The following is a 23,518-nucleotide window of genomic DNA, read 5'->3' on the forward strand; positions in this document are numbered from 1 at the left end:
GGCCGGGGGAGGGTCCGCCCCGCTCTCCGCCCTCGGGAGGGCAGGGCAGAGCGGGGCGCGGGGTAACGCGCCTCAGGAGCCGCCGCCAGCCTGGGCCGCGCCGGGCAGCGCTGTGAGGGTGAGGGCTGAGCGCGCGCGAGGCTGCTGGAGCGAGGCTGGGCGTGTGAGTGCTGTGAGGCTGGACAGGGTTCTGACAGCTCTTTGTTTCCTTTGCCAGTGTTTGTAGTTCGTGCTTGTGTTTGTGTGGTTCTGTTCGTATCACAGATGATAAAATGTCTAAATGAAGCGTTCTTTTTTTTTTATTTTCTATTTTTTGCTTTAAGTTAGGCAGCGCTGCTTGTTCTCACTTCCATTTTGGAACATGGATGCTCGTTCCTGCCTGGGGTTGCTTGCATTCATATCTGACACACTTGTGTTGCCTGCACTTCCCTGGATTTAATCCAGTGTGCCGACCTGGGTCTGGATGTTTGCTTAGAACTAGCTTAACTTTTTGGGGATTTTTGGGTGGTGCTGTGTGGAGCCAGGAGTTGGACTCAGTGATCTTTATGAGTCCCCTCCAACTCGGGATATTCTGTGATCAGGGGTAGGGTCTGGATCCCTCCTCAGCCTACACAGGGCCCTGTTCATTGCTCCATTTTTCTTAAATCCTGGGGGGAAAACAAAACAATACAGAAAACAAACTGTGATGGTTAAAGGGGTTATGATTACTTGGGAAGAAGCAGGGAAGGAGTGCTGACACAGGCTGGCTGCAGGCATCACCATACTGGTTTTGCTCTGTTGCCCAAGTGACTTGGTGCTATAAATGCTGATGTTTCTCTCACTGAGGTGAGAAGAGGAAAGAGAAATGCTAACACAAGCGCAGATTGTTTTACCTCTTGAGTGAGACTGTCACCTGTTTATCACTACATTTGTCTTAGGTGTTGCTAACTGGAGTTCACAAGAACCAAAGCTTTCCTTTTAAGTCAGTTTTAGTGCAAGAAGTTTATAGCTATGCCATCTTTCTCCTGGAAGGTGGGTTTCTACAATACAAAAAGAAGACCTGTAGATTCTTTTAAGTATCTTCTTTAATTTTTACATCAGTGGGATTTCATACTCAGTGTTAGCTTGCATGGAAGAGTTCTGAAATTAAGAGAAGTCAGATGGCTTTGCACTTTGTCAGGTACGATAGATTACCATAAAGCCCTAATTAGTATGTATTGTGACTTTTCCTTTTTTTTTTTTTTTTTTCTTTTTTTTTTTTCCCCCAGTTGCTTTTAGGTATCTAGGAATTTTACCTAAGTTAAGAAATGTACACTGAAGAAAAGAAAATCACTCTTGGGTCTTCATTGTTCATATCTGTGTGAAAGATTCTAGGATGTTCCATGAAAACACATCAGCAGATTGCTTAACTGAAGTAACAACTTCTACTGAAGATGGTGCTTTCCAAACAAAAGGCCATAATATGAGACTCCTTAGCCCAGAAGAAGCAGAGAGACTGGCAAAAGATCGGGTTTTGGTGTCTGACTTCAAACAGCTGAAATTGGAAAAAGAGGCACAGAAGAACTGGGATCTTTTTTACAAGAGAAACAGCACCAACTTCTTCAAAGACAGACACTGGACAACCAGAGAGTTTCAAGAATTAAAAGCATGTCGGGAGGTGAGCTCTATGCACTTGCTCTGTAGCAGATGGGATTGATTGTTTTCAAATGATTTAATAGTACTTCTAATTAAACCATGAATTTGGGAGCACTAACATGTTACGTGTGCAGTGCTCTGTGCAGTCCCTCAGTATCAAAGATGCCACCTCAGAAACAGGTGCATCAGATCAATTTAAAATTGGATACTGAGAGTGAAATCTAGAAACATTTTTTCTGTGTCCTAAATAAACTATGATGTTTAAAGTTGGAGCATTTCAAAACACAGCTTTAAGGAAAAGCACCCGGAATTATAGGCTAATTGCAGAACATTGATGAGAGGAATAGTTATTTGCATCTGTTGTTCCTTATATCTGAAAGAGACAAGTAAGAAATGGTACAACAATCTGTTTAGACATCTACTCCTCAAGTAATTAAGAAATATTAATGCATTCTAAAAAGATGTGTACTTTGACAAAAAAAAAAAGATTCTTCTTCTGTAGTGTCAAAGTTATCCAATGGATAGCTACTTTAATTTCTGAATCAATGGTAAATTAAACTTGATTATTGCTTTTAATGTACTGATTGAACAGTGTTTCTGCTGATATCACCAGGAAAATAAAAACGATGTGCTTTTTCTTGGCTTTCTTCCACCCCAGTTTGCAGACCAGAAACTGACCATTTTGGAAGCGGGCTGTGGGGTTGGAAACTGCTTATTTCCACTCTTAGAAGAAGATCTGAATATTTTTGCATATGCCTGTGATTTCTCTCCTAGAGCTGTTGAATATGTGAAGGTTGGTGTGATATTTGGAACTTCTTTTAGAGTATTCTTAGAAACTTATACAATTACAAGTGATGAGCTTCCCTTGCCTGTCTATATGAAGAGTAGAACAGAATTGTTTGACCTACATTTTTCCATGTTGACTTGTAGTATTACGGTCATATATATGGATGAATGTGTTGAAGACTCTGTTTCTTGGGAGCGGTACTATGTTTCTGGCTATGAGATACCAGCAAAATTTCTCAGGGACGAAAGCTTCCCTTGCTTTTTGTTTTTTACTTTTTTGATATAGTGCTGCTAATTTTCAGTGAAAGCATGCTCTTTTTGTTCCCGCAGAAAAATTCCCTGTATAGTACTGAAAGATGCAAAGTGTTCCAGTGCGATCTCACCAAAGATGATCTTCTGGAAAATATACCAGCAGATTCTGTGGATGTCGTCACCCTTATATTTGTGCTTTCTGCCATTCATCCTGACAAAATGCATCTTGTCTTGAAGAACATTTACAAGGTAATTCTTTAACACTTTATTTTACAGTCTTTAAAGCACTCGTATTCTCCTTAGTTTGAAAGTACAATTTTACTCTGAATCCTGGTCTAGTGTACGTTATGAACACAACAAAATGGTGTCTTGCAGCTGTCAGTTTGGCTTTGACATTGTCTGATACAAATGATGTTCATGGGTTGCTGAAATGTTTGGTGGTGAGGTATAGATAATAGCAAACTGTAGCTGACTTCCAGAATATGGAAAAACTTGCAGTTAGGATGTTATTGTTGTATGTTATTATTATTGTTGTTATTATTGTATGTATTGTTATTACTAAACCTGCTTGACCTGTGATGATTTAGAAATGGAGAGCTTGGAGATTAACATTAACGTAGAGAAACTCAGCACCCTGGGCTGCTTGTGTTGGCTGATAGGTAAACACAGACCCATCCAGAGGGCAGTTCTGAAAGGTCACAATTCAAATGGTTTTATGTTCCTAAGGTGATCTCAAGTCATACATTGGCTGGAGTTTCATAGTCAACATGTGCTTTTTTTTTTTTTTATATAAGTGTAGGTCTGCCTTTGGGCTCTTATATTAGCAGATATCCTGCTCATTTTGTTATCAGTTAGAAAAAGGAATGTTTGATATTTTTTTTTTAATTATTTTTATTTTTTAATGTACCTCCTGCTATTTTCTAAAGTTGAGATTGGTTCGTAGCTTGTGCACCTGAAAAAGCTAATTACTGTTTTCTGTGTGGAAATGTCTGGCTCATTGAACTCACTTGTAGGTTTCTGTATGAATTTGCAAGTTGCAAATACTCACTTTCTCCTCCAACAAATACAGCTGGTATTGCTGAGGTAGAAAGGTTGCATGTATCAAATATCACAAGTCAGAAAGGGTAGTGAATATACGTTTCTAAACTATTGCTTGATTCTCTTATCTAAGAGCAATTTAAACAAAAAAATGAACACCTAACCTGCAACCCATTTTCCTAAAATTGCAATATAAGAAAAAGAAAAAAAAAAAAAGAACACTTTTTTTCCTTCTTGCATTAAAAACGTTGTGGATTTCTATATTTTATTTAGCAGAATTGTGTGCTAGATGGTACCTAGCCAGCAAATGAAGTGCCATGTTAGGACTTCATTTTTATTGTTACAGTGTATACATTTTTCTTTCCACTGTGTTTGAAGAGTGTTGCAGAAAGCTTATTTAATTGTTCAGCATCCAAACAGATATCTGAAGGCAATTCATATTGTAGTGTTCATGGGAAGGAATTCTTTTAAAAGCTAGCAATCTGGTTTGTATACAACGCTTTTGTTGCATGAGGAATGAATTCAAAATACATACAGCTTGTGTTAGGATGGAGTGTGTTAGGATATGTCTTAATAACGTGTGTATAAGCATGTATACACAAATCCATCTACCTTATTAAAGCATGTATGTTTTACATGACAGGTATTAAAACCAGGCAAGTGTGTCTTGTTCAGAGACTATGGCCTGTATGATCATGCGATGCTCAGGTTTAAATCTGGCAGCAAACTTGGAGAAAACTTCTATGTTAGACAAGATGGGACAAGATCATATTTTTTCACTACAGGTAAGATGCTTTCTTTTCTGTGATCTTCAACTTAAGTTTGATTCAGAGAATTGGTAACATGCCCACTGGAGTTTTGTTTTTGCACAGGTGACTGTCAAACGGTCGTGTACTTCATTTGTCTTCTCTTTTTGTTACTATTTATGGGAGGCTGTTTATTGGATCGACAGGACTTTATGGAGCTGCTACTTGTTTACAAGCTTTGTGTATTTTCTATCGTGTAACAGGAGCAGAAGTTTCTAAATTTGTAGATTTCAATCAGATTTGTTGTATAAAGGAAAAGAACAATGTTCAGTAAAAGTTCAATAAAAATATTTGTGACACAGTTTTGTTGAGGTTATTCGTGAGGTTATTCTTGGTGTGGAAGATGAAGTGTGCCAGTGAAGTGCACAATTTGTAGATGAAGCAAAATAGGGTTTCCATTTGATACAGCGTTTTAACAGCTTTCCATTCAGTGCTCTGAATGCTTTATGAAGGCTGGTAATTATTGCAGGTTATTGGCTGCTAAATGGAAGCACAGAGACATGAAGGAATTTGTGAAGGCCCTCAATATGAACTCAATATGGGTTTATAGCTCATCTCTTAACTCCCAGTTCTTCATAGTAAACTTCAGTGGACTGTCACTTCTCCCTGTCAAATGTAACTGTCAAATTGTGAAATGAAAGCTCTGTGTTTATTTCTGTGGGCTCTTTTTTCCTAGTCTGAAGCAAAATATAGCCACTGAAGAGGCCAATTTGAAGCCAAGTAAAAGTTCAAATTTTATGACTTAATGTATTACTTAATTGCTTCTGATAAATAAAGAACATTAATCGTGTCTGAGATTTTTCTATTTTTCACAGGACTATGATGAAATCCTAGATAATGCAGGCTATTCTACAGCTTCATTAAAGCACTTCCAGGGCCATTATTTACTGAGTGATTTTTAGTTCCACTTTAACAAATTAGCTCTAAAAAAGAGAATGGATGCTAAAGGGACCAAATAAGAAATTGGCTTATCTATGTAAATTTAAATCCCATTCTTACCGTGTGTTAGAATTGTTTCTGAATGAGAAATTCTGTTCTAGTGTGAAGGTGTGCTTTGGAGGAAAAATTGTGATAGGGAGAGTGAAGAAAAAGGAAGGAAAAAAGTGAACTGGTCTTACATTGGTTGTGTGAGCTGTTGTTGTGCCTTGGGAATATCTGTGGCTGTCTCACGGATCGCCTCTGCTCCCATTTATTCATTCTGATCACATTTATCTTACTAATTTTCATGTAAATATTGGTTAATGCTTGAGAATTCCTGTGTTACTAGAAATGTGACTCCATCATTCTTGTACAGTTGGCAACCAGTCCTATTTTTTTAATTTAGCAGAGGCACTATTCTGCTACATCAAGTCATTACTACGTAGAATGATTTGAACAATGCCTGTTTGTAGCGTATCTGACCTCAGATAACAACACTGATGCTCCATGGCAATGAATCCATTCTTCTACTCTTAGAAATAATCTTAAATTTGGGGAGGAGTAAATGTTTCTAATTCTGATTCTGTTCAATTTATTCATATAAAGTTTCAGTTGATGCACAAGTAAGTGCTATTTATTAGTATTTCATTAATGTGGATTCTCCATTTTAAAAGAACACACACTGTTTATGGCCAGTCCGTGTGGTTTCCTGTTGGGCTTATGATGACATAAGCCTGCCTTCCTGCTGAAATTGGTGGTCTCTTTTGCCCTTCTCAACGTATCACCTCTTCTACCTCTTCTAGTTCTGGTGCTCCTAAGCCACACGATCAGCTCTTTTGTCAAGCCCATCACCTACTGAAAAAGAGTGTGTGCCTTTGTTTTCTACCAAGTAGCAAAAGTTTAGTATGGCTTAAATTTCCAGAGGAATCACACCTGAAGTAAATGAAGCAAGGGGTGGGAAAAGAAGGATATTGGCTTGTAGCTAATATGACAGGTCAGTAGTGTGGGCAGCCCTCTCTGTTGCATAGATGACCTTGTCTGTGAGGCACTTCTGCCACCCCAAAGGGAGATAAGCTTTGAATTGTGGTCTTTTGTGTTTGAGAAATGTCTTCAGTTTGACTTAATGCAGACTTGGTACCACTACAACCACTTCACTGTTTTTTTCCTTTTTCTACTAAGCAATGGTTTGTGAAGGTCAAGTAACTTAGGTTTTTTCTCAAGCAGAGATGCATTTTCAAGTCTGGATCACTTCTGAAATATTTGAAATAAGTGTTGTGTTCACCTGACAAAGCCAGCTGTGCAACTCGAAAATGCATTGGTGTCAATCACAGGGAGAATGAGAAAGCTCAATAAAAATAAGAGATGTGGCATGTTTTGGAAACTAAACAGTAACTAGCTTAAGTCTCAGTTTTCAGGCTGTTTTGCTCAAGTTGATGTTTCCAAAGGTGTCCTGTATTGATTTTATTCAGAAGTGCAGCAGTCAGCTTGCACAGAACAGCTTGAAATCTAAAGGCATGTGTGGTTTTTCGTACTCTAACACATTAGAATGTAAGCTTATAAAAACACTGGCTAGTGCTTTAAAAATAGCAGAAACATAATTTTTCGTCTAATTTTTTTTTTTTTCACTTCTAGAGTTCTTGTCTCAGCTCTTCAGGGCAGAGGGATATGAGGAAGTGGTCAACGAATACGTGCACCGAGAAACTGTGAATAGGAAAGAAGACTTGCGTGTTCCAAGAGTTTTTCTTCAAAGCAAATTTCAAAAGCCTTTCAGTAAGACATAAGTTCTTTCTGATTAGCAATAGCATCAATGATAGCACCTAGTTTTTCCTTGTGGGTGTTTGTCTGCTTCATACTCCATAAATGGCTGCATCCTCTTGGTTTTCATCCTCAGATATGAAATATGAATGTTAATTCTAATTAAAACTTTAAGATGGTTTTGCAAAGCAGGAAAGTTGATGAGTACCTGTATTCCTGTTTTTAAAGTAAATCTTCTGCAGCACTGTCAGGTGAAAGAGATTTTAAAAATGTTTAAGTTCTAATTTTTCTTATTAACTGGCACAATCACTATTTTCATTTTTATTAAAAACTATTTTTAAATAAGCATTCTTTTTCTATCACTTGTGTTTGTGATTGACATCTTAATGTTACAGTATTTCATCTTTCCATTTCTCCTATGAAGAAAGGTTGAGGGAACTGGAATTGTTTAGCTTGGAGAAGAGAAGGCTCCGGGGGGACCTCATTGTGGCCTTCCAGTACTTGAAGACAGAGTATAAACAGGGGGAGGAACGGCTGTTTACAAGGGTTGATAGTGATAGGACAAGGGGGAATGGTTTTAAACTGAGATGGGAGGTTTAGGTTAGATATTAGGAAGAAGTTTTTCACGCAGAGGGTGGTGACACATTGGAACAGGTTGCCCAAGGAGGCTGTGGATGCCCCAACCCTGGAAGCATTCAAGGCCTGGCTGGATGTGGCTCTGGGCAGCCTGGTCTAGTGATTGACCACCAGGGCAGTTGAAACTAGATGATCTTTATGGTCCTTTTCAACCCAGGCCATTCGTGATCTTCTTACGGCATTTGTAGGGCTTCTGAGTATGATTTCTCAGGTGCAAGAAATGGAATGAAATGGACTCAGTTAGGGATACTTTGAAGTTGCTTCAGTATTTTAATCTTTTTAATGTGCTCAGCGTTTAGATATTTTATATGAACATATGTAAACATATGTTCTTAATTTTATGCTTGAAGGAAATTGTTAAAGAAACAATTTGTCTTTATCCCTAATTAATTTCATATGTTCTTCCTTTGCTGAGCCAAAGCAGTCAAGATTTTTCAAGTCAGTTTCCCCTTTGGAATGAAAATTTGTAAGCTAGAAGTACTTTATTTTACATTAAGTATATTCTGCTTCTCCTTTCCTGAGCAGAGGTCTTAACTCTTCTCTGTCACTCTCAGAAAAGTGTTGGTCTTTGCTCTTTCTGTCACTAAAAGGGATGCTGATGTTATGCCTCAGCCTGTCAGAGTCCTGACTGCTTGAAAGGAATTTTTCTTTTTGCTTTGATGGCCCTGGCTCCTTGTAACGCAGAGCCACTTGTTCTTGGATGATATCTGAAAAACATGTCTGCATCTTTAATCTGCATTTTGACCAGCTGCTCTGCATCAGGGAAAGTATCTGGTGACTTGTGCAATTGGCAGCAGCGGTAATGTAACGCACACAAGTTGCAAGAAGGGAAATTTCAGAGAAATACTATCTTTTTGGGTGTGTTTTTTTTTTTTTTTGTGGAAGGAGTGGGGAAAATGTGTGCAGGCAGATGTTGGGACAGGGCCAGAGAGGCGTGGAACCTCCTTACTTGGAGGAAGTCGACTGGGCAAGGCCTTGAGCAACCTGCTTGAGAGTGACTCTAAGTGGGGATTTGATCTCTTGTGGCATAAATTACTCAGGCTGTTGCTCCACTCAACTCGTGTGTTATTAGATGACACATGCATCTGATACAGATCAAAGGTGTTTGCTTATCTTTGACAACTATCTGCAATGCATGATACTGAATTTTTTTCAGCACTTACACTGACTCTGTGGGCACGGAGCCCACAAGTGATATCTTTTTCAGCGTAAGGCCTGTCACTGTTACGGAGTTTATCAGTCAGATTTTTGAACAAATGTGAGCTGTCAGAGGTCTTATACAATTTGAGAGGGTTGTAAATAAATTTTCAGGAGATCATTGCTTTGTTTCAGGGCTTTACAGCTTTCTTCAGTTTGTTTATTTTATTTTATTTGTTTGTTTGTTTGTTATCTGCTACCATAAGCCCCAAAGCTGGATTTATTGTACAATCAAACTTGGGCCTCAGTGGAAAAAGAGATTAAACAACACAATTCTTACGACCCTTTGAGGATGGTTATTATATGATATCTCCTTATTTTATAGCGAGTATCATCCTGGGATTTATGTATTACTGATTCCCTGCTGTGCAATCCATTAGCACTTTCTGCTATACGAGCAATAAATGTCTAGTAACATTTACAATAAATGGAAAAGTACATTAGAAGGGGATATAACAGCAATAGCATTATTATAATCTAAGCAATCATCATTTTGTAGCTTCCCTCAGCAAATGTTAATCTTTACTACAGCAGCTTTGCTATGATTGGATGTAGCTCTGTTGGCTTTAGAGCAGTTTGGACCATGCAACTCCAGGTGTCCTACAGGGCTGGTGCTTGGTCCTTTCAGAGAGATGACACATAAATGAGGCAGAAGGATTGCCCTATCATGGTTTCTTGTTACTTCAGCATTCCTGAAAAGGAACTGAAAAATAGGCAAGTATTTAAAAAAATATTAGAAGTTTTCAAGTTTGAGTCAACTCAATAGACTTTAGCTGCAGATAGCAATTAACTTCCTTTTTCACTATGAACTAAGCATTTCCTGAACAGTAGTGCACCATTTAGTGGCTGTAGCTTCAGTACTTTAGTACAGTTCTTCTGAGGGAACTGTTGCCACTTTTTGTATAGGACACATTCAAATGAAAGTAGTAGTAGTCTTTTTTTGTTCTCATTTAGTCTCAATTCCAGTCAGACCTTGAAAATGAAATAGCTTTCATTACTCTACCACGCTACCCTGCTAGAAAGGCTTTCAACCATAGTGGTCATAACACAGAGGTGATTTTGAGATGACTGGTCTCTATACCTCTGCTTCAATGCACTCCAAATCATTGCAAGCATTTTTAACTGTGGTAAAGTTTGAGGAAGTTGAGGGAGCTTTAAGAAGTCATCACATGAGATGTGATAACTGATGGGGATGCATGTGTCTGCTGTTGTGCTGAAAAAAGTGCTGACCCCTTCAAACCCATGCAAGCTCACCAGAGACAGTCAATAAGGACAGATGTACCTGGAATAGTCTCAAAAAGACTTGACAAAAAAAAATTACGTGCACCGAGTTGTGCTCAGCTTGCACAAACAAGCTACTATGCCATTGCTGTAATTAATATATTGATCATTCTGTGATTGAAGTTGTCTTCAGTCAGTGAGGGCTGCTGAGACTGAATTAATTGCTTGTAGAAAACCTTCCTTTCATTTCCCTTAAGCTGAGCTAGCTGCTTTATCTGGCAGGTGTAAATAATGTGGACTCTGGTTGAAGATTTTCCTGCAGTTATGGAATCCTAAACATCACTCTCCTCTGTGGGATTCTCCAGTGTGCTCTACTAGAACCACATGTGTTAAGAGAATCTATTAGAACAAAGGCAGATGGTGACCATTTACTGTGGGGAGGCACACAGATATGTTGCAAAGATAGAAGCTATTAGCCAGGTAAGATGATTCATTAGAGAACTCTTTTCTATTCCTACTTCCCACCATTCATTGTGTTTGCACTGAGGAGAAAACGCTACTGCTGTGAAACCGAGGAACGTAAGGGCATGAGGAAAGCACATGTGATTTTTCGAAAAGACTCTTGATCTTGTGTGCCTCTACATAAATGATCCTAGTTTAGGGACATCTACCCTTCTGTAAGTCATGAGTCTCATCTTAAGAAAGTTTGATTTGATTTTGAAGGTCTTTGCCAAAGATACAGGTATAGCCAAATATGTTGAAAGATTTAGAAAAGCAGCTGTGTGACTGAGAAAATATATCTAGGTTTATTTTTCTGATTTGACTTGTAAGGTGCTTAATACTTCACAGTCACTTCAGTGCTTTTTCAGAGTTCCTGCCATTCTGTGCTGTGTTATCCTTTGTCAAGCTAAGTGTGCCCTATCAACTCCAGCTCAATTTTACATCTGTACTACCTAGTGGACTTGCATCTGAAATAATGGAGGGTACTCAAAGGAAAATTCACAGAGCAGACAAGCCTGCCTGCTATCTGGGCTCTATTTGGTGTTTTTCTACAATCACCTTCTTTTGACTTCTAACTATCTGTAGTAGATTTGATGCACTACGTGCCAGTGGGATTGTTGTACAGCTGACACTTAAGGATTTTGTTGCTACTTTTAAAATTTTTTTAAATTTTTTTCTAGCTTTAGCTTCAGGCTTCTATGTGAAAGGTGGTGTTTAATCAGAATTTCTGTCATCTAACAAAAGCCTTTTAAATAAACCAGATCTGATGCTGTTATGTTAAAACCGTGTTATTCAAAGGAAGGAGAAAAGAGAAGTGAGCAGAAGGAAAAGAGAGCTGTTTCCTACGCTAATACAATAGAGCATGGTTGTCCAACACTTTGGCTTGCCTGGGCCACACTGGGTGAAGAGGAATTGTCTTGGGTCCTTGTAGCAAAAATGCTAAGGCATGGCTTGGACCTGTGATTGAGCACCTGGTGGGAAGGCAGGGCTAATCCAGAGGAGCTCAGGTGCCAGCAATGCAAATGAATGACCAGAACATGTGGAGCCAGGATCCACCCCTCCCCAGACCTCATTTAAGGGTTGGCAGTGTAGGCAAAAGTATCTTATCTAGAGATTTCTGCATATCTGAGGCCTTTTAAAGGTAAGCAATGTTTGTTTGTTTATTATGAATATATATATATATATATGAATATATATATATAAAATTAATATATATAATATATATTATATATATTAATATATATATATAATATATATCCTCACTTAGTGTGGCCTGGGATCTTGCTGCTCTGCTATCACTGTTGTACTTTCCATCATGTTATGCTTGGTGACTGAGGTAGATGTGATAGCAGTGCATGAATTTAGCATGGATTATCTTAAAAGCATAATGTGTTGGTTGGTTTCTGGGATCCCTAGTAGCCTGAAGAGGGAGCTCCTGAGGGAAACTCCAAGATTCCTGGGTTCCCCGTGGCTGCATGCTTCATGGGCTGTTGAAGAATAGGGACTCAATTTTCAATCAATATAAATATATCATCTGCAAGTTTTCAAATGGGTTGTACAGAGTTGCAGTCAAACATTAGATTCAAAGAAAATTGTAGTCATACTTCCCTGACTAGAGAGAAACTCCCTTCACTTCACAATCTCATCTTCATGGCTGCTGTTAGTGTATTGAAATGCATAAAAGCACTTGTTGTAGCTTGAGCTTGCCACAATTTTAAGATTCATTTTGAATGCTTCTATGATTTGAAGCACGGCACAAACGATTCTCATCTTGAAGATGTTGAAAATAACAAAATTTGCGAGCATTGGGCAAGTATTCTGGATATTTCTTCCACTGTGAACATGTTGGCTTATTAAATTGCTTTGTAAAATAACACAAGCCCAAGTTTGATACTTAAATACAAAAACTGCTTCATAACAAAATACATTTGTCTTCACAGGCATGCACAGTGTAGGTGGGTTGAAATGTTATTGGCAATCACCATGCTACTTGCCAACTGGCACTACACATGTAACGTGCAATACGTGTGGGTTTGGATTTGCTGGGGTGTGTGTGTGGCAGTGCTGAAAGGCAGAGTCAGCCCTGCAAGAGGCTGCCCTCCCCTTCTCCCCGCTCCCAGCACCATTAGCACAGCTTGTACTCCTTTTTGATAAACTGAAGTTGGAAAAAAAAGACTGCTCTGCAGGCAAAGTCTCATTCTTATCCAAGATGGAGCTGGTGCTGCCATGTGCAACTGTTGCTCTATGGAGGGATTTAATAGAGGTGTTCATGTGGCACTTGGGGATGTGGCTCAGTACATGAGCATCCAACCTTTGGGTTTGTCCAGGCTGCTCTGAGTGAGGAGGAATTGTCATGGGCTGCATATAAAATATACCATGTAGTTAAAGTATGTAACTATAACAAAACTTAACTTTTTTTTTTTTTAATTAAAACATAAAGAGCAACAAAAACAAAATAGTGGGTTATTTGACATTGTTTTTGTGACACTAATGCATCAGTATGGTTTGGTGGCTCTGGCTGCAACTCTCAGTCAGCTCCTAAGATGTCCATCAGAGATTTTTTTTGATGGCGTTTTACTCTTCCTGTGATTCATCCTTGAAAACAGTCATTTACAAATGTACGTGCAGCCAAAAAGCAATGCCATGCATAAGGTGTGATAGCAAAGCGAGGGGTGCATTCCCTTTGGTCAAATGAGGCTTATAAAGGTCTGGTCAAGAGACATGATCAGACAGTTGAGTTGAATGTCTGATTGCAGCTTTACACATTCTGTTTGAAAATTAGTAAGTAATGTATTCGTGTCAACTGGGCAAGGGATCACGACTCTGGCAAAAAATCGACGATTTTTTTTTTTTTTTTTTTCAGCATTCTTGAAACCTATTCTCAAATTCCTTTTTGAAAACAGCACAGCTGCGTATCTTCCACTATTCACAGGACCGTGTTCAGTCAGCATATCAAAATGCACACCATTATTTGGTGAAACTTGTGTCAGCACTGTCCTGTGCCCTCCCAGTGCCAGCCCAGGCAGTGTGGACCACACACTGCTGTGTGGTTGCTCTTGAGCCAGGCCAGGCTGCTTGGTGGGCAGAGCCCCATGATGGCACGGGGTGGGGGGCAGCAAACTTAGTAACAAAATAATTTGAAGAATATACAAAACTTTTATAGCTGTCCTTTTCTGAACTACCTTCAGAAAGTTTATTCTGAAACCTGTTCATCCTGGAGAAGGGTAGATGAGGAGGGATCTTACCAGCTCTTACAAATCACAAAATGTGGGAGTCGTGTGGATGGAGCCAGGCTCTTCTTGTTGATGTGTAATGATAGGATTAGGAGTGATGGCCTAGAACTAGAACACAGGAAATTCCATGCAAATATGAGGAAGAACTTCTGTACATGAGGGTAACAGAACACCAAAACAGGCTCCCTGGAGGGGTTGTGGAGTCTCCTTCTCTGGAGGTATTTGAGACCCATGTGAAGTCTTTTCTGTGTGACCCGCTACAGGGAACCTGCTTCAGCAGGGGCATGGACTGGATGATCCCCAGAGGTCCCTTCCAAGCCCTGTGATTCAATGACCATCTGGTTTCAGTATCTAAATGCTCAACTGGCATTCAGCAGTCCGGAATGCTCTATTATATCCATTAGGACCTGTCTCGTTTTGTCATCTCTTGTCTGGATGAATATTATATGCTTACTGTAAGATGAATATGCAGGCATATGCAATTTTTTTTTTTTCCCTGCTCTGCTCAGTCAGATACAGTTTGAGCAAAGGAATGGCATTTGGAATTTTGTTCGCAAGATGGCAGTAGTCACTAACCACCGCACTACGTTACTTTTAACCCTAGTGCTCAGCTGTTGTCCCGGCATTTAGTGCAATGTAGGAAGAGCTGGTAATGGTTGTATATGGACTAGACAGCCTGAGTCTTTTATGTGGTTAAGTCATCTTTTTCTCTAATTAAGTAGCTCCTGGATCTTCAGGAAGGAAAGCAAAAGGTATTTAAAGAAAACATAGTATTTTAGCAATTCTTGTTATTGAGAAAGATTGTTCTTAGAATGTGAGGGAGGCTAAAGTGAAATACTATCAGCTGATAATAGCAGCTGGGATCCTAATTACCTCTACCTACAAGGCAGTGATTTGTTGCATTGACAATTTGCAGGTTGTTCCTGTAGAATCTGATTCCTGCTAAACTGTTGCCGTAGAAACTGCAGGGATTTAAGATAACAGCTTTCAAAGCTTTGAAGTGCAGTGCCTTAATGAGATATTTTATCAACTTCTGAAAGATATTAGACAAATCTCTGTATGAATTGTTCCTGTTTTCTTTCTACAGCCATCAGAACTAAGTAAGATGCAGGGGGCCAGAGAGGTTGTGTCTCTTTCATTATTTACTGTGCTGAACTCAGCTGTAGTGTCACTTGCCATTTTGCAGTTTCTGCTACTGTAGTAATCCCTATTTTGTCTCCAGCATACCTCACTTAAATGAAATTTTATTCCATGCTTCCTTTTACCTCTTGCTGGCTTTACATCTCACTTTGAACACTGTATTCAGTGTAATTGTTACTAGGCAGCACAAATAAGCTATGTGTAATGCTGCCTAACCCACATTTTAAGCAACAGTAATTCTTCTGGATATTTAATATCTGAATTATTGTAAACACTAATCATCTGTCACTGCAGAAACATAATTGGTTTGAAAAAGGAAAAAAAAGAGAAACAGATTCTCTCTGTGCCTGTCTTGCAACATTCATGGGTAGACAGTAATAAGATAAGGGTGAATGGTTTTAAACTAAAAAGGGGAATATTTAGGTTAGATGTCAGGGGAATTTTTTTCACTGAGAGGGTGGTGAAGTGGTGGCAAAGACGCCCATAGAAACTGTGGGCCCCATCCCTGAAGGCTCTCAAGGCTGGGTTGGATGGAGCCCTGGGCAGCCTGATGCAGTGACTGATCTAGTGATTGGCAATCCTGCCCGTATCAGAGTGGCTGGAACTAGGTAATTTTTGAGTTCCCTTCCAACTCAAGCCATTCTATGATTTTATGCATGTTCATGTATATGTACAGACTGGGAGAGCAGCAGAACAAGAGGTAAAGCCAGCTGAGAGGGTGCTGGTGTAGTTGGGCTGGTCTTAAGGGATTCCTGTTCAGGTTAACTCAGGCTGCTAGAATGTCACAGAGCTGTAGCACTATGGAGCTTCCCTGCTTGGATCAGGCTTGTGTTCAGCCTTGGCATCTCTTTTTGGTAGGCTGTGAAGCAGTACCAGAGAAGGGATGTTGAGTTGGATCTGGACTGCGGCGTTCCTGTTGGCAGATTGCTCTTGTCATTGCCTACAGCTTGGAGCAGGCAACCTGCAAGAGTGAAGGATGAAACCTGCTTTCCCCTATGCTTGCACCATGTTAGCTACTAAGTGCCAACAGCCATAGAGCCCTGCAAGAGTGATACTAAAGCTGTCCTCTGCCCTTTATTTAACAGGTTGTACCATCCTGGCATATACTCGCTGAGGCTGCATTCAAAACAGTTGTGGTCAGCACTGGTATCCCAGCCTTCATTATGTAGCCCCTTCAATACTCCCTGGCACCAGGCAGGGCAGTGGAATGGATGACAATGTGTACCCCTGATGTCCTATTCTGATAGTGCTTTGCTCAGATCCTAGCATCACAGTCCTGTTCCTGGCGTGAAACTGGGAACAAAAGGCAAGTAACTGGAGGCCTACAGAGTGGTTGCTCTCTCCTCTTTTCACAGTAATTGAATGGAAGCATGACTGTTCTGTGTTGTAACTAATCAGTGGTTGCAGCTGCCTCTGAGACTGTGCTGGGGTATTGTACCCTTGAGAAACTGTGGCAAAAGCAGTTGGAGTTGGATGCAGTGCAGTGGCTCACATGGTTCCAGGCTAAGAAATTAGGGCTCATTCACTTGGTAGAGGTGGATGTGGCCAGGCTTCTTAGCCATGTGTGACTTGTTCAGCAGATGGTACCTGGAGTATAATGGATTAAGAAAATATTCTGAGTGGGAAAAATGGCACAGTTAAAAATGCCACTGCAGCTGACGTTTTCTGGAAGAGAAGAGGCCAACTGACAGGGTCTTTATGCAGGCTGTGGGTACTGGCCAAAACAAAGACAATCATGAGATATATATATTTTTTTTTTCTGACAATAGTTCAGAATCATTTGACGTGTCTCAGAATTCTGAGGCATGCTTCGCTTTCCAAGATTGGTTCCAGGGTAGGAACCAAACAAAGATAAGAGGGAAGGATTTTTGTATTTTTGGTGTGGAACCATAGAGCGACTTAGGTTGGAAGGGACCTTAAAGCCCCCCCCAGCTCCTGCCATGGGCAGGGCTGCTGCCACCAGCTCAGACTGCCTGAGGCCCCACCTAGCCTGGCCTTGAGTGCTCCTGGGATGGGGCACCACAGCTTCTCTGGGCAGCTGTGCCAGGGCTTCATCGCCATCTGAGTAAATAATTTCTTCCTAACTTCTAACCTGAATCTACGTCTCCCCTCTTTGATCTTAAAGCTATTCCCCCTTGTTCTATCACTATCAGATAGTGTAGAAAGTTGGTTCCTCTTCTGCTTATAAACTCCCTTCAAGTACTAGAAGTAGTATGGGAACACAAAATAAAAATAGAAACAGAGAAACCAGTTTTTCCATCTGAGGTAGCTGGTATAGTCCCTGATACATCGATTGGGATCTGAAACAAATCAACCGGAGAGATTATGAGAGAATGCAAAACTAAACAATTATGTATATCAGTTGTAATTTGCAAGGTAGAGTGGAGTGCCCAGACCAAATTACAAAATATGAAGGATGAACAAATCTCCAGCACTGAATACAGTAGAAAATTACAACTACAAGTGCTGATCTAATGCAGACAGGTGTGCCAGAACTCAAAACTGGATTCTCATGAAACAAAACGTGGTGAATGTTGCAAACCAAGACAGTGCAGCTTTTGAAAGAATATAAGTATGCTGGTAGGCTGTATCATTCGCTAGTGCCAACAGTGCATGTAGAGTGGCTGCAGAGTGGGGAGCTTCAGAAAGGAAGGAGAAGTAAATAATGCTTCAGCCAAAGCTGTGCAGACTAACCTCTCTAAAACAAATAGAACACTGGAACAGGCTGCCCAGGGAGGTTGTGGAGTCATCTTCTCTGGAGATATTCAAGACCCATCTGGACACCTACTTGTGTGACCTGCTGTAGGGAACCTGCTTTGGTAGGGGGATAGAGACTCGATGATCTCTGGAGGTCCCTTCCAACCCCTACAATTCTGATTCTGTGAAATAGGATGTGTTAACAGAGAGTTAGCCTGTGGGCCACAGACCAGTATAACATCATAAACAGGAATATCAACACTGAGAGTGTTCATAAGCCAGAAGAGAAACAGATAAAGCCCTAGTGATAATGGTAAGACATGTGAAATGAGTATCTAGATAAACTGTGATTTGGCACTGTTACAGTTTTCTAGGGGGTGAGAAAGAGGAGGGCAGTAATTGCTAGTGAGCCTGGGACTCACCTAATAGTTGACCTCCTCAAATGGGTATGCCTGCTAGAGAGATGAGGCAAAAAATGATGATAAAAGAAGTTGAGAATGTCTTTGTAGGATCAGTCTGTTTAAAAAAAAAAAAAAAAAAAAAAAAAAAAAACACAAAAAAAAAAACAAATTAAAAACAAAACCAAACTTAGAGTCAGTAAAGATCTCCTTAGCCTAGGGCTGAAGTCTGGGTAGGGACCCAGAGAAACTTAACAAGAATTTTAAAGGGAGCATTTTTCTATGCCCTAGAAGACCTTAAGACATCAAATATTTCTTTTGTTGCCCCAGCAAAGTTCTGTAAGGCACACCTTACAGGATGGTGGGTGTGTGTTTCCAATCCTTCTGCTTTCTTGTGTCAGTGCTGTCTCAGCTTGTAGGTACGCTCTGGGGCTCCTACCTGACAGTGAAGCACTGGAACATGTTGCTCAGAAAGGTGGTGGGTGCCCTGGAGACATTTAAGATCAAGCTGCACTTGGCTCTAAGCAACTTGATAACTCAGTAGGTGTCCCTGTTCATTGCAGGGAATTTGGACTAGATGGCCTTCAGGGTCCCTTCCAACTCCAACATTTTTTGTTATTATATGATTCAATGCTGGTTCCAAAATGACTGAATGCTGGGGTAAGCTCGTTATGCACCATTTTCTTGAAGCCCTAGTATTGCTTGGAAAGGAGTGTAGCTGCATGGGCAGGGAGTGAAGGCAGGAGGACACCCACAGGTGTTTCCAAGTGACTGTTACAGAATATCCTAGTTCTGATAGCCTCAATTTATCATTTGTGATTTCCTTGCTCTTGAGCAATGTCGTTGGAAAATAGAAAGGACAACAAATGTTAAGAGAGCAAAGGTTTATACTTTGTACACCAAGGCAACTACTTGGGGATGTCTCTGTCCATTACTATTGTGGGATTTATAACTGACATTTATCTCTGAGTGATCAGACCCGTGTGGTGTGGGGATGCTGATGAGTGCTGGCTATGCACAGCAGGGAAAGGAATGAACTGCACTTTTTGGGAGGATCTTTCTCTGGCTTCTTGTTCATCTGACTAGTGTGTTCACACAGGCTCATATCGCTCTTCACATGTGGAGATACAGACTATGCCATCCAGCCTCTTCCCTTCAGCTGTTTGTTCACACCTCAGCAAGCTACTAGAGATCACAAATTGCATTAATTGATCTGAATGTGCATGTAACACGGCCTGCTTTGCAAGGCTGCGCAGGAATAGAAAAAACCTCATTAAATATATGCTGATGTTCTAATTTGTTTCAGCTAACAGGTGCTTGCAGACATCTGTGCAAAGAAAAGCACAGCTCTCTGCAGGGGGAGTGATCATTTCTCAGTTTTGGGTCATGTTCCCTTTAGAAAGTATGGGTGAAAAGAGGAGCAGCCCAGCTGAAGGAAGGAACTGAGAGAACTGCCTTCTCACCAGGGAGAGCAGAGGAGTATCCTGTCTGAATCTGTGGCTCCTGCAAATCGGAGAAGAAGTGCATGAGCTGATGGGCTTCTGCTTTTGGAACTCTGCTGGTTCCAAAAGACATAAATTGTGGAAACTCGTGACTGCCAGAAAACTGTGGGTAGAAGTAACTATTACCTTCAAAGTTGCTTCAGGTGGGGGTTTGTATTATAACATGAATATAGACAAAAGGTAACAGCAGTATATGACAGCATCAGTGCTGCTCTGAGCCAGTTTGCTCTTGCCTAACTAGCTTAAAGCTGGCCAGGATTTCTTGATTTAAAACTTCTGGGCTTTTTTTTTTTTTTTTTTTTTTTTTTTTTTTTTTTTTTTTTTACTATAACACTGATATTTCGCCAAACTGTGCCATGTTGAATGGCTGTCTTCAGCACTCATAGTTCTGAAGCTGTCCTAGATATAATGCACATAAAGTGTATCTTGGATACTGCAGACAAGAGCATGTGCATAAGCATTTGCAGGATAGAGATCTAAGTCAGTAGGTGTGTTAGAAATACCCAGAAGAGATATCTGCTCATCTCAGAAACCACACAGTGCTGCAAACTTGAAAGCCAACTGTGTGGCAGATAAAAGCAGAATCTTTTGAACATCCCTTTTATTTTTATGGCGTGTAAAGTGGTGATGAAACCTCTTAACTACATCTTTTGGAAGAAAAAGTAGTTGTTTTAAAACTCAGATTTTGTTACTGTCTCTGCATTTATATTTCCCCTTCACAGGTGTTTCTGTGGTATCCCTGTGCACACTCCCATTGCAACCTTCCATTTCAGTGCTCAAGGCAGGGGTGCAGCAGCAGAGGCATGGCTCTGGGTCAGGCTGCAGCAAGCACCAGCACAGGCATCTCGCCTCTGCTTTGAAACAGGTATTGGGGTTGCTGCAGCCAGCAGCCCCTATTCAAACCATGTGAATTTGTGAAAATATGAATTTAAAATGCCTAGCTGAAAATGTGATTAATAGGGAACTGTTTCAGTATGCTTACTAAATGATTCTGATGTAAAGTATTCTTACAGTTCCAAGAATAACCTTCCTTTAGATAGCTTAAGACCCCTTCCTGTTCCTGTTCTACTTCTTTTTTTTTTTTTCCAAGTAGCTTCTCACTGTTAACTATTGAATAAAGCTTTCTTACAGAAAGTGTTACTGTTTTTCTAGTCAATAGAAGAATCAGTGTTTTTTGTTGTGAAATCAGACTGTAGATGAGTAACTCCTGAAAGCTTAAAGTTTATCTCTTGCATGAGAATACAAATCCAGGTCAGGAGTCCAATTGCCAAAGTTTTCTCTATGTGTGTTTATATTTAAAGCTTCTGGTTAGGATTGTGGAGAAGCAGAGTATGAACCAATAAAAGTCCCAGTGAGCTCTGATTTTGGCATTCTTCTCCACTGTCCAGGATCCTAAAGTTTTGCTTATTTTCAAGCCAACTATTTACTTTGCCTGTAGTCAAGTTGTCACATCTGTTAAAACAGTTGTTCCACCAGAGCCTGATTATGGTGATTTTTAAAACCAGATTATGTAAGTGAAGTCTGAGTTATCTGTTCTCATCAGGATAAAAAGCAGCACTCTTTCTGTGGAGGAGTTAATCTGATTATGAGCACTTGGGTACCAATTAGGAACAAACTCTCACTGTAAAAGCACAATGAAGAGGGGGTGGGAAGCTGTATGTCTAAAGGTAGAAGGGAGTTGGCCTAATATATTTTCTCCAGTTGTGTTCACACCATATGAATCAGAATATACAGTGCCTTGAATGCAGGCTTCTGGGTGTGGGGAATATGCCCCTGAGAAGAACTCATCATCAATGAAAGGGCACTACACCACTATGAGATACCATTAACTGTTAGTGCAATGTATTTCTTGCAGACGGAGATGTGATATGTCTCAAGCACGCACTGTTGTGTTGCCTGAAGGTAAAGGTGAGAGGCCCTGGGATAGTTTTTGGAGCTATTGGAACTCCTGCTTGATGGTGTTTTTTGGTTGTTTTCTTTTTTTAATTTTTTTTTTAATCAGTAGCTTTGTTCCACAGCCCTTCCTCCATCTTGGAGCTAGGAGCAGTCTCATGCCTAGCTGCATGATGCAGCCCTGAAGTCCTGCATGCTGAACTGCAAGGTGATGGAAGATCCACCCAAGGGTGTTCAGGAAGCTGGTGGATTATTAGCAGTCCTGGTCAATGGAAGAGGCCCCAGATGACTGGAGGCTTGCCAATACGACACTCAGATTGGAAAAACTTCTCTAAAAGAGTGGTTGGGCACTGGCACAGGCTGCCCAGGGAATCACTGTTCCTGGAGGTTTTCAAGAAATGTGTAGGTGTGATGCTTAGGGACATGGTTTAGTGGGTAATATTGGTGGTAGGTTGACAGTTGAACTGGATGGTCTTAGAGGTCTTATCCATCTTCAATGATCCTGTGATTCTAAGATGCCTTCAGCCTCATGCCGGTGGACTCAGACAGTGTGTAAGGGGCTCTGCAGCAGCTGTCCATGGGTGCACACCTGTACCTGAGGAAACACAGGAATTTGTGCTCACTGTTCCCTTCTTTAAGGTGTGTGTGCCTGTGCAAAGAGGATTGCACTATGTGATATGATTTTTCACACATTGGCATGTCTTTGCTAAGCCCCTTGCTTCTGTACCACATCACTGTCCTGCTGCTGACAAGGCTGTGGGCTGTTCCTTGCCATCCAAGAGTGACTCAAAGAAAGGGTCACTGCACACTCATCCTCTGTAGCCCTTCTGGCTCCAGCTGGGAAGGGGCTCAGCCCCCTCCAGCTCAGTCAGCTCTACTGATGTGCATGAGTGGTGGATATAATCCATTACTGTTAGTGCTCCCAGGGGGGTGGTGGGCATCCAGATGCTATTACTGCAGGCAGGGAATAGGAAGCTGCAGTACTGTCCTTAATCTGTATCTCTGTTATGCTGTGCTGGAGTAAAAAAGTGAAGCAGCATCTTGCCTCGTCTTGCTTCTGCTGGTATTTACTGATGGATGTGACAAGTTGTCATCTTCTAGTTTGTGTGCTAAGTAACACCTAATCTCCCTCCTCCTGCTGCAACCTTGCCAGTGTGTTTGCTCCTTGCAGATATAGATTAATGTTCGTTTCCATAACAGATGTCACAGTGATTGTGTGGAATCTGCTTGGGGACATGATGATAATTGAACTGTTTGCAGGGAAGGGGAGGTGAATGCATTGGTATTTTCTGCTTCTGCTACAATACTACAGCTTTGTGTTTCAGATCCTTGATTCACTTTTCACTTCCCATTTTGCAGGAGGAGGAGGCAAGGCTCTCAATTGTTTTCAATGCTTCAAAGATTCTGTAGAACCAAATATACATAACAAAAGTATCTCATCCTAACAAACAACATAGGTCTTTGCTGATTTCTGCTAGGAGATTCTGAATGTCTGAGCAGTGCCATATAGTGCAAGCTGCTATTTCTAAGGTGTTTTAGGCAAGGCTGGATGAGATGTACTGACATGTCATCAAGAGAATGTTTTCTGTGTTAACTTAAAGTGTTCAGGAACTGATTTTACATTCAGCACCATTATGCATCGACTGTTTTTTGATATTTAGATGCAAGAGAGAATCTGTGAATAGACATGAATCCTATTATTTAAAATAAAGTTTAATTAAAAGTAAACTCCTATTGCTCAGAATTTTGCAGAGAATGCCAGTCTTTTCTTTCACTTCTCAATCCAATTTACATGGAAAAATGTTTCTCTGCTGAGGAACTGACTGGGGAAGGTTTGGTGCTCTTGTAATAACCCCAGGGCACCACTTCCCCCTTTGGTTAATTATACAGCTGCTGCAAAATAATACAGGTGCCAAATTCAAGAAGAATCA

The 23,518-nt window shown here is 40.5% G+C and overlaps 1 protein-coding gene across 4 annotated transcripts in view; it reads left to right on the forward strand.

Moving 5' to 3' along the window:
- The first annotated feature begins 56 nt into the window (after window positions 1–56).
- Window positions 57–23,518, forward strand: part of METTL6 (methyltransferase 6, methylcytidine) — a 42,545-nt gene continuing 19,083 nt past the window's right edge. For 2 of the 4 annotated variants that reach the window (XR_007378328.1, XR_007378327.1), the window contains exons 1-7: window positions 57–163; window positions 1,248–1,636; window positions 2,273–2,407; window positions 2,731–2,901; window positions 4,334–4,475; window positions 7,047–7,184; window positions 10,506–11,865. Coding sequence is in view for 2 of the 4 variants with exons in the window: in XM_048951873.1 (XP_048807830.1) it covers window positions 1,355–1,636; window positions 2,273–2,407; window positions 2,731–2,901; window positions 4,334–4,475; window positions 7,047–7,184; window positions 19,592–19,638 (915 nt within the window). In the remaining 2 variants the exon portion in view is untranslated. Of the gene's footprint in view, window positions 164–1,247; window positions 1,637–2,272; window positions 2,408–2,730; window positions 2,902–4,333; window positions 4,476–7,046; window positions 7,185–10,505; window positions 11,866–16,182; window positions 16,349–19,591; window positions 19,654–23,518 lie in introns of those variants that run through there. The other 2 variants (XM_048951873.1, XM_048951874.1) reach the window with 2 other exon arrangements.

Source organism: Lagopus muta, chromosome 7 (genome assembly GCF_023343835.1).
Source record: "Lagopus muta isolate bLagMut1 chromosome 7, bLagMut1 primary, whole genome shotgun sequence".
Classification (NCBI taxonomy): domain Eukaryota; kingdom Metazoa; phylum Chordata; class Aves; order Galliformes; family Phasianidae; genus Lagopus; species Lagopus muta.